Raw genomic sequence first — 16,335 nt, forward strand, 5'->3', positions numbered from 1 at the left:
TTCAAAAGTACTTAATTGACTGTAAAGTGCACTGGGAAGTCCTGAGGTTGTGAAAGGCACTATATAAATATAATCCTTTCCTCCTTTCACTTTGGGGCACTTGAATGATGTGAAAGCCACTGTATAAATGCAAGATCTTTCTTTTCTATGTTAGCCCTGCTAGCAATTAATGGGGTGCAGCTCTGCTCTGCGACCACCCTCCCCACACTCCTGCCCCCCCCCCCACCAATTCCCCTTCACTGAATCACTGATCTCAGTCATAACATAGTGGGAGACCCCTCAACACAAGGAGAGAAAATTGTAAGGACTTTCACATCCAGGACAGTTCTGTCGGTGACACCATTGTGCACCTCTAGGGTTCCAGTTGAGAGCAGTATTAGCAGAGTTCTGGGAACAAATGATCCAATCACCTCCTTGAATTGAAGGATGATGCGTGACCCAGAGAGAACGGAGTGGTGACAAATTGGATGGGGGGAGGAATTAGAAGGTTATTAACACAAAAAAATCCCTTTTGCTATCCCCCGCCCCCCACCCCCCCCCCCCCCCCCCGACACAGCTAAGAGCAAGTGGAATGTAATCTTCTCCTCATCCCAAAGCTCTATTAATGCAGTAATCTAATATCAACTGTAACAGGCACTAACAGGTTTCGCTGCTGTAGCCAGCAAACCAGTCTATATAATCTGACACTCCATTAAGGACTGGTCTTGACCATGGAAATGTACCCTAAACCTCCTGGTTTCTGCACCAAATACATCACTGCCCTTCACTACTGTGAAGATGGCGCAAGGGAGCATTTTAACGTGTGGATGTTAGCACACATTATTGATTTTTTTCTTTCTGACCGTAATACAAGAGAAGGATAAAAGGAACAAAACAATATTATTGAGTAGACTAATAGCTATTGTTACATGGTATGAAAGCTGAGCATTCCACACCGGAAGTGAACCAGTCCTGTCTAGGTGATCAGTACTGAGAGCGCAGCACCATTCCAAGATAGTTTGGCTACATTATCTCGTCATGGAAGGAGAAGGTATCTAGGAATCTCTGAGGAGGAGGCAACACGGTGAGCCTATAAAAGGCCGAACAGCCGGGGAACGGTGAGTCGTCGACGAGGAGGCGGCGCGGTGAGTCGGGAGGCCTATAAAAGCCCAACAGTCGGGAAGCAGCCAGCGGGAGATCGAGGAGGCAGCGCGGTGAGTTGGGAGGCCTATAAAAGCCCAACAGTCGGGAAGCAGCCAGCGGGAGATCGAGGAGGCAGCGCGGTGAGTTGGGAGGCCTATAAAAGCCCAACAGTCGGGAAGCAGCCAGCGGGAGATCGAGGAGGCGGTGCGGTGAGTCGGGAGGCCTATAAAGGCCCAACAGTTGGAGCAGCCACTGGCAGATCGAGGAGGCAGCGCGGTGCCGGGAGAGAAGTCAAAAAAGTAAGAAAGAAACCGAAGGGTGACGTCACAGCCAAGGGGGTAAGTGATTGGCTGGTGAGTAATTTTTCTTTTCCTTTTCCTTTATCAATAGGTAACCTTTATCATTGTTGCCAAATTAAGTTAATCTAAGGGTTAAGTCATGGCAGGAGAGCTCGGACACGTGTCGTGCTCCTCCTGTGCTATGTGGGAACTCGGACCCGTCCAGTGTCCCTGAAGACTACATGTGCAGGAAGCGTATCCCACTGCAGCTCCTGACAGACTGCATTGCGGCACTGGAGCTGCGCATGGATTCACTCTGGAGCATCCACGATGCTGAGGATGTCGTGAATAGCACGTTTAGTGAGTTGGTCACACCGCAGGTAAAGGATACGCAGGCAGATAGGGAATGGGTGACCAGCAGGAAGAGCAGTGGAAGGAAGGTAGTGCAGGGGTCCCCTGCTGTCATCCCCCTCCAAAACAAATATACCATTTTGGGTACTGTTGAGGGGGATGACTCATCAGGGGATGGCAGCAGTAGCCAAGTTCATGGCACCGTGGGTGGCTCTGCTGCACAGGAGGGCAGGCAAGAGTGGGAGAGCTATAGTGGTAGGGGATTCTATTGTAAGGAGAATAGACAGACGTTTCTGCGGCCGCAATCAAGACTCCAGGATGGTATGTTGTCTCCCTGGTGCAAGGGTCAAGGATGTCTTGGAGCGGCTGCAGGACATTTTGGAGGGGGAGGGGAAACAGCCAGTTGTCGTGGTACATATAGGTACCAACGATATCGGTAAAAAACAGGATGAGGTCCTACAAGCTGAATTTAGGGAGCTAGGAGTTAAATTAAAAAGTAGGACCTCAAAGGTAGTAATCTCAGGATTGCTACCAGTGCCACGTGCTAGTCAGAGTAGGAATCGCAGGATAGCTCAGAGGAATACGTGGTTTGAGGAGTGGTGCAGAAGGGAGGGATTTAAATTCCTGGGACATTGAAACCAGTTCTGGGGGAGGTGGGACCAGTACAAACCGAACGGTCTACACCTGGGCAGGGCAGGACCGGAACCAATGTCCTAGGGGGAATGTTTGCTGGTGCTGTTGCTGAGGGGTTAAACTAATATGGCAGGGTGATGGAAACCTATGCAGGGAGACAGAGGAAAGTAGAATGGGGGCAGAAGAAAAGTAAAAGTGCAGGGCAGAGAAACCCAAGGCAAAAATCAAAAAGGGCCACATTACAGCAAAATTCTAAAAGGGCAAAGTGTATTAAGACAAGCCTGAAGGCTCTGTGCCTCAATGCGAGGGGCATTCATAATAAGGTGGACGAATTAACTGTGCAGGCAGCAATTAATGAATATGATATAATTGGATTCACGGAGACATGGCTCCAGGGTGACCAAGGCTGGGAACTCAACGTCCAGGGGTATTCAACATTCAGGAAGGATAGACAGAAAGGAAAAGGAGGTGGGGTAGCGTTGCTGGTTAAAGAGGAAATTAACGCAATAGTAAGAAAGGACATTAGCTTGGATGATGTGGAATCTGTATAGGTAGAGCTGCAGAATACCAAAGGGCCGAAAACGCTAGTGGGAGTTGTGTACAGACCATCAAACAGTAGTAGTGAGGTTGGGGACAACATCAAACAAGAAAGTAGGGATGCGTGCAATAAAGGTACAGCAGTTATCATGGGCAACTTTAATCTACATATCGATTGGGCTAACCAAACTGGTAGCAATATGATGGAGGAGGATTTCCTGGAGTGTATTAGGGATGGTTTTCTGGACCATTATGTCGAGGAACCAACGAGAGGGTTGGCCATCCTAGACTGGGTGATGCGTAATGAGAAGGGACTAATTAGCAATCTGGTTGTGCGAGGCCCCTTGGGGAAGAGTGACCATAATATGGTAGAATTCTTTATTAAGATGGAAAGTGTCGCAGTTAATTCAGAGACTAGGGTCCTGAAAAAGAAAGGTAGCTTCGATGGTATAAGATGTGAATAGACTGGCGAATGATACTTAAAAGGAACTAGGGGGCACAGCCTCAAAATACGGGGGAGCCAATTTAAAACCGAGTTGAGAAGGAATTTCTTCTCCCAGAGGGTTGTGAATCTGTGGAATTCTCTGCCCAAGGAAGCAGTTGAGGCTAGCTCATTGAATGTATTCAAGTCACAGATAGATAGATTTTTAACCAATAAGGGAATTAAGGGTTACGGGGAGCGGGCTGGTAAGTGGAGCTGAGTCCACGGCCAGATCAGCCATGATCTTGTTGAATGGCGGAGCAGGCTCAAGGGGCTAGATGGCCTACTCCTGTTCCTAATTCTTATGTTCTTATGTTCTTATGACGGTGGATAGGTAATGGCAAACATTTAAAGATCATATGGATGAATTTCAACAATTGTACATCCCTGTCTGGAGTAAAAATAAAACTGAGAAGGTGGCTCAACCATGGCTAACAAGGGAAATTAAGAATAGTATTAAATGCAAGGAAGAGGCATATAAATTGGCCAGAAAAAGCAGCAAACCTGAGGACTGGAAGAAATTTAGAATTCAGCAGAGGAGGACAAAGGGTTTAATTAGGAGGGGGAAAATAGAGTATGAGGGGAAGCTTGCTGGGAATATAAAAACTGACTGCAAAAGCTTCTATAGATATGTGAAGAGAAAAAGATTAGTGAAGACAAACGTAGGTGGATTAATGTGAGGTTATCCACTTTGGTGGCAAAAACACAAAGGCAGAATATTATCTGAATGGTGGCAGATTAGGAAAAGGGGAGATGCAATGAGACCTGGGTGTCATGGTACATCAGTCATTGAAAATTGGCATGTAGGTACAGCAGGCGGTGAAGAAGGCAAATGGTATGTTGACCTTCATAGCTAGAGGATTTGAGTATAGGAGCAGGGAAGTCTTACTGCAGTTGTACAGAGCCTTGGTGAGGCCTCACCTGGAATATTGTGTTCCGTTTTGGTCTCCTAATCTGAGGAAGGATGTTCTTGCTATTGAAGGAGTGCAGCGAAGGTTCACCAGACTGATTCCTGGGATGGCAGAACTGACATATGAGGAGAGACTGGATCGACTGGGCCTGTATTCACTGGAGTTTAGAAGGATATGAGGGGATCTCATAGAAACACATAAAATTCTGACTGGACTGGGGACAGGTTAGATGCAGGAAGAATGTTCCCGATGTTGGGGAAGTCCAGAACCAGGGGACACGGTCTAAGGATAAGGGGTAAGCCATTTAGGACTGAGATAAGGAGAAACTTCTTCGCTCAGAGTTGTTAACCTGTGGAATTCTCTACCGCAGAGAGTTGTTGATGCCAGTTCATTGGATATATTCAAGAGGGAGTTAGATATGGCCCTTACGGCTAAAGGGATCAAGGGGTATGGAGAGAAAGCAGGAAAGGGGTACTGAGGTGAATGATCAGCCATGATCTTATTGAATGGTAGTGTAGGCTCGAAGGGCCGAATGGCCTACGCCTGCACCTATTTCTATATCTATGTCCATATTTCCATAGAATTGGGACAGAAGGCATAGAAAATAGGTGCAGGAGCAGGCCATTCGGCCCTTCGAGCCTGCACCATCATTCAATATGATCATGGTTGATCATGCAACTTCAGAACCCACTCCTGTCTTCTCCCCATAACCCCTGATCCTTTTAGCCGTAAGGGCCACATCTAACTCCCTTTTGAATATATCTAATTAACTGGCCTCAACAACTTTCTGTGGTAGAGAATTCAATAGGTTCACAATTCTCTGGGTGAAAAAGTTTCTCCTCATCTCAGTCCTTGATGGCTTACCCCTTATCCTTAGACTGTGACCCCTGTTTCTGGACTTCCCCAACATCGGGAACATTCTTCCTGCATCTAACCTGTCCAATCCTGTCAGAATTTTATATGTTTCTATGAGATTTCCTCTCATTCTTCTAAATGACAGTGAATATAAACCATGTCAATCCAGTCTTTCTTCATATGTCAGTCCTGCCATCCCGGAAATCAGTCTGGTGAACCTTCGCTGCACTCCCTCAATAGCAAGAATGTCCTTCCTCAGCTGATGAGACCAAAACTGTACACAATACTCCAGGTGTGGTCTCACCAAGGTCCTGTACAAGGCGTCACTCAACGTGAGAAGGAGATGTGGACACAGCCGTCTGTAATGGGTAATACTGCTTTCTAACGAATTGGCCTTCTGATGCAATGCAACCACATTTGTTTAAATTGCAATTCTATATTAATGGAGTTTATTGCTCAGATATATATCCTCCCATTTATTCCCTTAAATTGTGAATAAACAACATGGAGAGCTTTGGGAATACAATGTGGTGTATCGGCCTATCTGATGTTCAGTTGTGCAGCAGGTTTTAAAAATAAACTTCATTCGTCTCCCTCTTTCAGTGAAGGACATCCCTCACCCAGAACTGAGCTGCTTCACAACATCGACCCGCTGTTTGTTGATACCTCTCCATGTAAGTGTAACACTCTGAAGATATTTACTGATTCTTCCTAAGTTAATGAGCGTGTCTATTGGTTATCATATATTGTCCTTAACTGTAAGAGACTTGCACTGAATAATATCTTCCTGCTGCTTGGTTTTCACCTTTACCCATCGTGCTACAAATGGCAGAATGATTACTGAAGAAGAATATCTGTAGTTTTCAAAGTGGGTTAATTATCAGTCCTCAGCCCTGCAAAAGAGCATATGTGCACACCCCTGGGTTTCAAACATTGTCGCCACTTCATCTTCTCAATACACCCAAAACTTGCCCCGATTACCCCCATCCCTCCCCCTTTACAGCATCTTGCCCTCATCGCACGCTCTCTCTCTCTCTCTCTCTCTCTCTCTCTCTCTCTCCTTTTTCCCCCCCACTCCCACCCCCAACCCCGTTCTCTTCTCTTTCCCCCCCGTTCTCTTCTCTTTCCCCCCCCGTTCTCTTCTCTTTCTCCCCCCCCCCCCGTTCTCTTCTCTTTCCCCCCCCGTTCTCTTCTCTTTCTCCCCCCCCCCCGTTCTCTTCTCTTTCTCCCCCCCCCCCCCTCCGTTCTCTTCTCTTTCTCCCCCCCCCCTTTCTTCTCTTTCTCCCCCCCCCCCCTTTCTTCTCTTTCTCCCCCCCCCCCGTTTTCTTCTCTTTCTCCCCCGTCCCGTTCTCTTCTCTTTCTCCCCCGTCCCGTTCTCTTCTCTTTCTCCCCCACCCCGTTTTCTTCTCTTTCTCCCCCCCCCCGTTTTCTTCTCTTTCTCCCCCACCCCGTTTTCTTCTCTTTCTCCCCCCCCCCCGTTTTCTTCTCTTTCTCCCCCCCCCCCGTTTTCTTCTTTCTCCCCCCCCCCGTTTTCTTTTCTCTCTCCCCCCCCCCCCCCGTTTTCTTCTCTTTCTCCCCCGTCCCGTTTTTTTCTCTTTCTCCCCCCCCCGTTTTCTTCTCTTTCTTCCCCCACCCCCATTTTCTTCTCTTTCTCCACCCCCATTTTCTTCTCTTTCTCCACCCCCATTTTCTTCTCTTTCTCCCCCGTTCTCTTCTCTTTCTCCCCCCCCCGTTTTCTTCTCTTTCTCCCCCCCCCCGTTTTCTTCTCTTTCTCCCCCCCCCCGTTTTCTTCTCTTTCTCCCCCGTCCCGTTCTCTTCTCTTTCTCCCCCCACCCCCATTTTCTTCTCTTTCTCCCCCGTTCTCTTCTCTTTCTCCCCCCCCGTTCTCTTCTCTTTCTCCCCCTCCCCCCGTTCTCTTCCCCCCTTCCTTTCTCGCCCCCCCCGTTCTCTTCTCTTTCCCCCCCCCCCCCCCCCCCCGTTTTCTTCTCTTTCTCCCCCCCCCCCCCCGTTTTCTTCTCTTTCTCCCCCCCCCCCCCCGTTTTCTTCTCTTTCTCCCCCCCCCCCCCCCGTTTTCTTCTCTTTCTCCCCCACCCCGTTTTCTTCTCTTTCTCCCCCACCCCGTTTTCTTCTCTTTCTCCCCCACCCCGTTTTCTTCTCTTTCTCCCCCACCCCGTTTTCTTCTCTTTCTCCCCCCCCCGTTTTCTTCTCTTTCTCCCCCCCCCCCCCCGTTTTCTTCTTTCTCCCCCCCCCCCGTTTTCTTCTCTTTCTCCCCCGTCCCGTTCTCTTCTCTTTCTCCCCCGTCCCGTTTTTTTCTCTTTCTCCCCCCACCCCCATTTTCTTCTCTTTCTCCCCCCCCATTTTCTTCTCTTTCTCCCCCGTTCTCTTCTCTTTCTCCCCCCCCCGTTCTCTTCTCTTTCTCCCCCTCCCCCCGTTCTCTTCCCCCCTTCCTTTCTCGCCCCCCCCGTTCTCTTCTCTTTCTCTCCCCCCCCCCCCGTTTTCTTCTCTTTCTCCCCCCCCCCGTTTTCTTCTCTTTCTCCCCCCCCCCCGTTTTCTTCTCTTTCTCCCCCCCCCCCGTTTTCTTCTCTTTCTCCCCCCCCCCGTTTTCTTCTCTTTCTCCCCCGTCCCGTTCTCTTCTCTTTCTCCCCCCACCCCCATTTTCTTCTCTTTCTCCCCCGTTCTCTTCTCTTTCTCCCCCCCCGTTCTCTTCTCTTTCTCCCCCTCCCCCCGTTCTCTTCCCCCCTTCCTTTCTCGCCCCCCCCGTTCTCTTCTCTTTCTCCCCCCCCCCCCCGTTTTCTTCTCTTTCTCCCCCCCCCCCCCGTTTTCTTCTCTTTCTCCCCCCCCCCCCGTTTTCTTCTCTTTCTCCCCCCCCCCCCGTTTTCTTCTCTTTCTCCCCCCCCCCCCCGTTTTCTTCTCTTTCTCCCCCCCCCCCCCGTTTTCTTCTCTTTCTCCCCCCCCCCCCGTTTTCTTCTCTTTCTCCCCCCCCCCCGTTTTCTTCTCTTTCTCCCCCCCATTTTCTTCTCTTTCTCCCCCGTTCTCTTCTCTTTTTCTCCCCCCCCCCCCGTTTTCTTCTCTTTCTCCCCCCCCCCCCGTTTTCTTCTCTTTCTCCCCCCCCCCCGTTTTCTTCTCTTTCTCCCCGTCCCGTTCTCTTCTCTTTCTCCCCCCCCCCCCCGTTCTCTTCCCCTCTCCCTTTCTCGCCCCCCCCCCGTTCTCTTCTTTCCCCCCCCCTCTTTTTTTTCTTCCTTCCTTTCCCTTTCCCTTTCCCCCTCCCCCCTCCTTCCATTGTTTGAGTATGCCAATTTATAAACCATTATACAGGAACGCTCAATTTAATTGAATTCTGCTGGTGTGCAGAGGTCCAATTGGCTCATGTTGAATGTTGTAACCAAAGCTAGCAGAATTCCAATCAGTGTTGGACTTTTTCTACCGTTTGGTTCATTGTTGCCTCTCTACCTTGTTTGGAATGCGTGGCTGTAATTTTGGTTGCAGGCATGTTCGAAGAGCCCAACCAAGTTAATAGGATCACTTCAATGAATAACGGTGCCTAAAACACTGACATATTTGCTGGCTGGAATTAATTATACCATTATGACTCATGTGGGTTTGGACAATGAGCAGAAAAATGCTGCAGCAATTTTCTAATTGATGAATATAGGCAATAAACTGCAAAATGGATGGGTGTCTATATAGGGGTGGCACGGGCCTTACATTACCAGTGTTTCTGGGGCCGCCTCATGCCCTGTCTAAATGAACTGGCTTTGAAGAGCTGATAAATTAATTCTTTGCAGTTTGTAATGGGAGTGATGACACTAAAGAAACGATTACAAATTTCTAGTCCATATAGGACTCATTAAGGAGAGCTTATAGGTTGTTTAATTTGGATCTGCAAAGTGCCTAATGATTCTAGTTTCTGGCTTTTATAACTACCTCACCCACCTCCCACAAAAGGATTGTAGGAAGAGTGTCATTTCATTTATAACCCAAGTCATAGCAATCATGCTGCACATTTATTCCCATTTATCCATATATATGCACTGCCTCCTACTTCTGTGCATTTAGCCCCTATTCGCAGGTACGGTAGTGTAGTGGTTATGTTACTGGCCTAGTAATCCCGAGGCCTAGATTAATGATCCAGGGACATGAGTTCAAATCCCACAATGGCAGCTGGGGAATTTAAATTCAGTTAATTAAATAAATCTGGAATTTAAAAAAAAATTAACTGGTAATGGTGACCATGATTGTTGTAAAAACCCATCTGATTCACTTTCAGGAAGGAAATCTGCCATCCTTACCCGGCCTAGCCTATATGTGACTCCAGACCCACAGTAGTGTGGTTGACTCTTAAATGTCCTCTGAAATAGTGGCTCACCACCAACTTCTCGTGGGCAATTAGGGATGGGCAATAACACCCACATCCCGTGAATGAATTTTAAAAAAAAACCTATTCACTGCCTTCTACTCCAGTGCCTTCTGTCCCAGCACCACAGAAATGTGGAACTTCAGTCATCCATTCCTGCTTCAGCCTGTGGGCTTTTGCAACACAAGGTTGGTATCCCAACCATTTCATTTACCTCGTCCACTTTTCAATCTTGGCAGGTGTCCTGCATTCTGGCCCTTTACCTTGGTTTCTCAAAATAAACTGCATTACACTTCTGGTGCATGTATTTATTGATTTGAAATTAATACATGCACCAGAAGGTAGTTGAAGTTTACGTAGAGGCAGAATGTCAAACTGGGCTAAATACAGCCAATTGTATTCATTCTGGATAATTCCAGATTGCCTCAGTTTGCATTTGTATATCCTAAAACTGTCTGTTTGGGTGTTTGACAAATATAAAATGGGGCTTTCCCACTAATGACATATCTCCATGTTGGGTTGATGATCGATGACTACAGTAATGTTCTAGTCCATTCGTTCAGGAGAATGTGGGGATGTATAATCTGATTATAATCGCTCAACCATTGGTGGGATGTGCCTTCTGTTGCCTAGGCCCTAAGCTCTGGAATTCCCTGCCTAAATCTCTTTATCTCTGTACCTCACTTTCCTCCTTTAAGATGCTCCTTAAAACCTACCTCTTTAACCAAGCTTTTGGTCACCACCTGTAATTTCTCCTGTGGCTTGGTGTAAAATTTTTTATCTCATAATTCTCTTGTGAAGCACCTTGGGACATTTTACTATGTTAAAGGCGCTGTATAAATACAAGTTGTTGATGTTTCTTCTCTTCATAGGCAGAGAGCATGCAGAAATCAAGCGTAGGCAGCGGAAAGAGCGTGCGGCGAACCAGTCCCACCCACCCTTTCCCTGTCTGTCCCACCTGTGACAGGGTCTGTGGTTCTCGTATTGGACTGTTCAGCCACCATTTTCAGAGTGGAAGATTCTGAGGGACTGCCTATGATGATCACCTGAGGCAGTCCGTCGGAGTCGAGGATGACTTGCTTCCACACTAAAAATGAGTTCTCGGGTGATTGAAGAGTCCAATGCAGGACCTGCAGTCTCTCAGGTGGGGTAGACAATGGTTGAAGGAACAGGTGGGTGGGGTGCTTGGGTTGTCGTGTGTTCCTGCCGCTGTCGACACTTGGCTTCAGCTTGTTCTCGGTGAAGAGACTCGGTGTTCAGCGCCCTCCCGGATGCTTCTCCTCCACTTTGAGCGATCTTGGGCCAGGGATTCCCAGATGTCGGTGTGGATGTTGCACTTTATCTAGGAGGCTTTGAGGGTGTCCTTGAAGCGTTTCCTCTGGCCACCTGGGGCTCTGTTGCCGTGTCGAAGTTCCGAGTAGAGCGCTTGTTTTGGGAATCTCGTATTGGGCATGTGGACAATATGGCCCATCCAACGAAGCTGGCCGAGTGTGGTCAGTGCTTCGATGCTGGGGATGTTGGCCGAAGCAAGAACACTGACGTTGGTGCGCCCATCCTGCCAATGGATTTGCAGGATCTTGCGGAGGCAGCGTTGGTACTTTTCCAGTGTTTTGAGATGCCTGTTGTACATAGTCCATGTCTCTGATCCATATAGGAGGGCGGGTATCACTACTGCTCTGTAGACCATTAGCTTGGTGCAGAGTTTGAGGTCCTGGTCTTCAAGCACTCTCTTCCTCAGGTGACCGACAGCGGTGTTGGATCTCGTCGTCTATGTCTGCCCTTGTTGACAGTAAGCTCCCGAGGTACGGAAAATGGTTCAGGTTGTCCAAGGCCACGTCTTCTGAGATGGAGCATTGCAGCAAGAAAGATCGAGACGAGCGTTGGTGCGGTGGCACAACCAGTGAACGTGAATTGGGTCAGTGGTGGATTCGTTGGTCAGGATCACTGCTTGCATCTCATCGTGAAGCAGGTGAAGGATGGTGACAAACTTTTGAGGAGGACGCTCCATAATCCCGCAATGGTTGACAGTGTCGAAGATCTTTGTGAGGGCAAAGAAGGCCATGTACAGAGGCTAGTGCTGTTCCCTGCATTTCTCTTTGATTTGCCGCACAGTGAAGATCATCTCCATTGTGCCCCTTAGTGCTCGACTGCCACCCAGTTCTGGTAGCCAGAGCCAAGAGAACTGGGAAGTCAGTGGAGAAGTTAATACCGAGGATGAGGGCCCCACTTCCCTGGAAGGCCAGGTGGCACATATTACCATCCGAACCCAAATATACCACAACACCAGCCTCAATAAAATCTGGAGAAAGGAAACTATGACGGCCACGGCATCTTCGGGTGAAAAGAAAACAGATGCCATTAGCTAGTGCGAAGGCATTCGAATAACATCCTAACAAGATAGAACACGCCAGGCATCAATAATCATAACCTATCCTACGGACTGCCTATTCTGCCATAGATGTAATGAAGTTTATCCTACAGTTGGATTTTCAGGACAAAAGGCACCAGATCAAAGACTTCCAGACAAGGTGCAGGAAATGCAACAAATCTGATGAACCCCATTCCATACACCACTGCGTCAAATGTAAGGGTAAAGGGCTACCCAACACAAGGCGAGTTTGCCTGTGAGGCTTGTGAGAAAAGATACATAGCCAAAGGGGGCCTCGGCCAGCACGAGAAACACGCACATCCATCTCTGCAGAACGACAAAAGGAACCCAGCACTCGTTCCAAAGAAAAAGGCAAAGAAAGCATCCATTGGGCCGGAGGAGGAAACCGCGATGCTCATAGAGCTGGAACAGCAATTCCAGGGTTGCCAATGTATAAATGTGGAGATTGGCAACACACTGAAATGGAAATCCTGCAAGCAGATCTAAGACGAGCGAGCGCAATGCCTTGCGTAGGGAGGCGCCGAGAGCAGAAGAGAGTCCGATCATGAACGACCCCGAAGAGAGGTGTAATGATCAGGAGCTTTCTGAAGCAGAGGAGTCTGCCTCCACCGAACAAACGCAGAAAATAGCCATAGCCCGACCAAGGAATCCAGCAAGGGGGCTCTCTCAGCATTGTGTTCTAGAAGATACGACTACAAGGGCGGAAGAGCTTCTCCGAAACAGGAACGACCCAGGGAACAAAGACTTGTACATCATCATCATCATCATCATAGGAAATCCCTCGGAATCTAGACTTGCTTCCACTCTTAAAATGAGTCCTTAGATGGCTGAGCAGTCCAATACGAGAACCACAGCCCCGACACAGGTGGGACAGATAGTCGTTGAGGGTAAGGGAGGGTGGGACAGGTTTGCCGCACGCTCTTTCCACTGCCTGCACTTGATTTCTGCATGCTCTAGGTGATGAGACTCGAGATGCTCACCGCCCTCCTGGCTGCACATCCTCCACTTATGGCGGTCTTTGGCCAGAGCCTCCCAGGTGTCAGTGGGGATGTTGCACTTTTTCAGGGAGGCTTTGAGGGTGTCCTTGTAATGTTTCCTCTGCCCACCTTTGGCTCATTTGCCGTGAAGGAGTTCTGAGTAGAGCGCTTGCTTTGGGAGTCTCGTGTCTGGCATGCAAACTAATGTGGCCTGCCCAACGGAGCTGATCAAGTGTGGTCAGTGCTTCAATGCTGGGGATGTTGGCCACATCTAACTAGTGGACAGCATCACGGAAACGGTGCTGGAAAAGTACACGACTAAACCTCGAAACAAGAGAGGAAAAAAGGGCTGCAATAAAATTAATGAAATTAATAAAATGCTCATAACTCTGGTTGGTGCAAAGAAAAGATGGGCTTTCAAAAAAGCCAACTACAAACACAATCAGAAGGACCGGAAAAGGTTGGCACATCAAATAATGGACGCACTAGCCGCAGCAAAATGCTCTCTTAGCAAAGAGGAATTGGAAAGATGTTTCATGGCAAAATTGGCAGTCTCAAACAATAAGGCAAATATCAGCAGTTCGGCAGCTTACTACAGAAAAACAAATCACAATATACTGATGGAGGCTATCCATGCAGAAGAGGTGGAAAATGCACTAAAAGGGATCAAGGAGAAGAGTGCAGCCGGACCAGATGGCATGAAGGTCGAGGACCTGTTAACCATTACAGTGGGTGAGGAGAATCTACTCCCATGCCTCTTCAGTTTGTGGCTGAAATCGGCAACTGTACCCGAGGCTTTGAAGAAAAGCCGAACGGTACTCATCCCAACTGAGGACACAGAACTCCTAAAGAACATTGGTAATTGGAGGCCGAGTACGATCAGGCCCATGTTGCTCCGTCTCTTCACGAAAATAATTACAAAGAGGCTCTCTGAGTCTGTGGAGCTCAACCCAAGATGGAAGGGTTTCAAAGCAGCCACCCTGGGATGTAATGAGAACATTGCCATCCTGCAGAACATAATGAAGGGGCCAAAGAGCAACAGGAGAGATTTGGCGATAGTTTTTGTAGACCTTGCAAAGGCTTTCGACTTGGTCAGTCATAGAATGCTGACAACAAGCCTGAGGAGGCTGAGCGTACCGAAAAGCTTCATCCAACTTGTGGAGAACTGCTTTACCGGCACCACAATGGTCATCGGGGGGATGGAACCACAACAGACTCGATCCACGTCAAAAGGGGAGTCAAGCAAGGTGACCCTCTTTCACCGCTATTGTGCAATATCACAATGGACCCCTTATCTGTTTGCTAGAAAGGGCAGGTCAGGATGAAGCTGAACAACAGAATTATTAACTGCTCCTCATTAGCTTTTGCAGATGACATTGCTATCCTCAGTGACTCGCGCGCCGGAATGACGGCAAACTTGCAAATCCTGCAGAACTTTTGCAAGAACACAGGACTTAACGTTAATGTTAAGAAGACAGCTGGCTTCCATTTCAGATGTACGAGGAAGACGTTCCTATACCAACTGTAACGGGAACTGGAAGATTAACAACAGTCCGGTCAGATACATCCAGCTAGGGGATATTGAGAAGTATCTTGGAGCTCGAATAGACCCATGGGCAGGAGTCACCGAGGATAAGTGGTCTGCTTAGCTCAACACATGGATTATGAGTCTGAAGGAAATAGAGTTCAAGCCAACGCAAAGGTTCGAAATCCTGAAGACACACACAATTCCGCAAGTCTACTACCACCTCATTCTGACAGAGGTTTCACAAAATACACTAATGAAACTGGACCAGTTGATTTTAAAAAGTCAGTTAAAGAGATATTACATCTCCCTGCCGAAACTGCTGATAGCGTACTATATTCAAAAAAACAAAGATGGAGGCCTTGGGACACCTAGATTGGAAGTTCAAATACTGTCCGCGATTATATGGAAACTCGAATCCCTAGAAACGTCGAATGGTCCAGTTATCAGAATGCCCTTCCAATAACCGCAAAAACAATAACTCTGACAATATAACTAGGCTCAGAAATCTAAGTCCTTAAGGAGGTTGAGGAGTTCTTCAAACCCACTCAACCCCAGGCCATCGGAAGCAGTGATATGCCCAGGCTGCCGACCATACTAGAAGAACCGATGGCCAATGAAGGCAGTGACTCGCCCAGACTGCCAAATATGTCACTTGATTCGTGCGCTAGATCACTCGATTCCTGTATTAGGAACATATTCAGGTTAGACAGGAATAGCAAACCCGAAAATATATATGCGGATTGGAGGAAATGGGAATTCGCAAAGTGGACGAAACTCCAATGCCAAGGTGCCGGGATCCATAATACCACTTCCAACTCATGGACAGCAACACAACATAATCTAAAACAATCGCAATTCATCAAGGGGCTACTACCAAGGTGTAATCTATACCCAACAAGATGTACCATTTCATATGACCACAGTATAACAATGAAAGTTTGTAGAAAGTGCCTGGCGGCCAATGAAACTCTGCCGCACATATCGGGACAATGCCCATTGGTCAAAAATGCATGAATAAAGCATCACAATAAAATATTGGACAAATTGAAAGAACACGTGTCCAAGTATGGGTGGATGCCAGATATAGAACTCGGGTTCACGACACTGGATCGGAGATTGTGGAAGCCCGATATAATATTCACCAAAGGGCAAGAGGTGGCAGTGGTCGACGTGATTATCCGATATGAGGATAATAACAAGGCGCTGGAGAGAGCATGGTGGGAGAAGGAGAAGTACGGACACCTAGAAGCCGAAACCATCAGCTCGACCAAGGGAACGTCAGTCAAATTCTTTGGCTTTGTGATGGGCGCCAGAGGGAAGTGGCTAGAGGACAACAACACTCATGGACTACCTAAAGATCGAAAGGTACAAAACCTTCTCTGAGTGCATCACAACTACCAATGTCACTTACGCTGGAAATATTACAGATCTTTAACGATCAGCAATTGCTGGTGTATTGTCTGTGCCTAGCAACTAACAGTATGTAAATATGCTTATGTTTATTATCGTTGGCAGAGATTAAATGTAGTTTTGTGTTTTTTTTAATCATTATGTAAATATAATAATCAAAAACATCAGATGATGCTTATGGGTATAACTCATCTGAAAATCAGTCCTCCCCAACAATTCTGAACCGGGCCCTCCCGTAGTCTGTGTTCTCGCTGGAAATGACCCCAATGGATGAGCCATGTAAAGACTCGAAACAGCACTCGCACTCATGGGACAGGTCCCATTTAGAATCAAAATAGTTGCATATCTGATCACTTCCTATGTGGTGTTCAGTCCCTATCGGAATAAGTCCAGCTCTCGTACAGAGAAAATGGTGTTTGTCGAAGTCTCATTAAAATCGCATAAAATAGCTTTGGGTGAAGGTCATTCGGTCCATCCAAACTTCAGGATAAATAAACCATTTCACTGTT

The 16,335-nt window shown here is 47.7% G+C and overlaps 1 protein-coding gene across 2 annotated transcripts in view; it reads left to right on the top strand.

Moving 5' to 3' along the window:
- arsb (arylsulfatase B) overlaps nt 1-16,335 on the top strand; it is a 109,563-nt gene that overhangs the window by 72,592 nt on the left and 20,636 nt on the right. For both annotated transcript variants that reach the window (XM_070879753.1, XM_070879754.1), the window contains exon 6: nt 5,772-5,842. In XM_070879753.1, coding sequence (XP_070735854.1) covers nt 5,772-5,842 — 71 coding nt within the window. The remainder of the gene's footprint in view (nt 1-5,771; nt 5,843-16,335) is intronic.

This window comes from Pristiophorus japonicus, chromosome 1 (assembly GCF_044704955.1).
Source record: "Pristiophorus japonicus isolate sPriJap1 chromosome 1, sPriJap1.hap1, whole genome shotgun sequence".
NCBI classification, from domain to species: Eukaryota; Metazoa; Chordata; class Chondrichthyes; family Pristiophoridae; genus Pristiophorus; species Pristiophorus japonicus.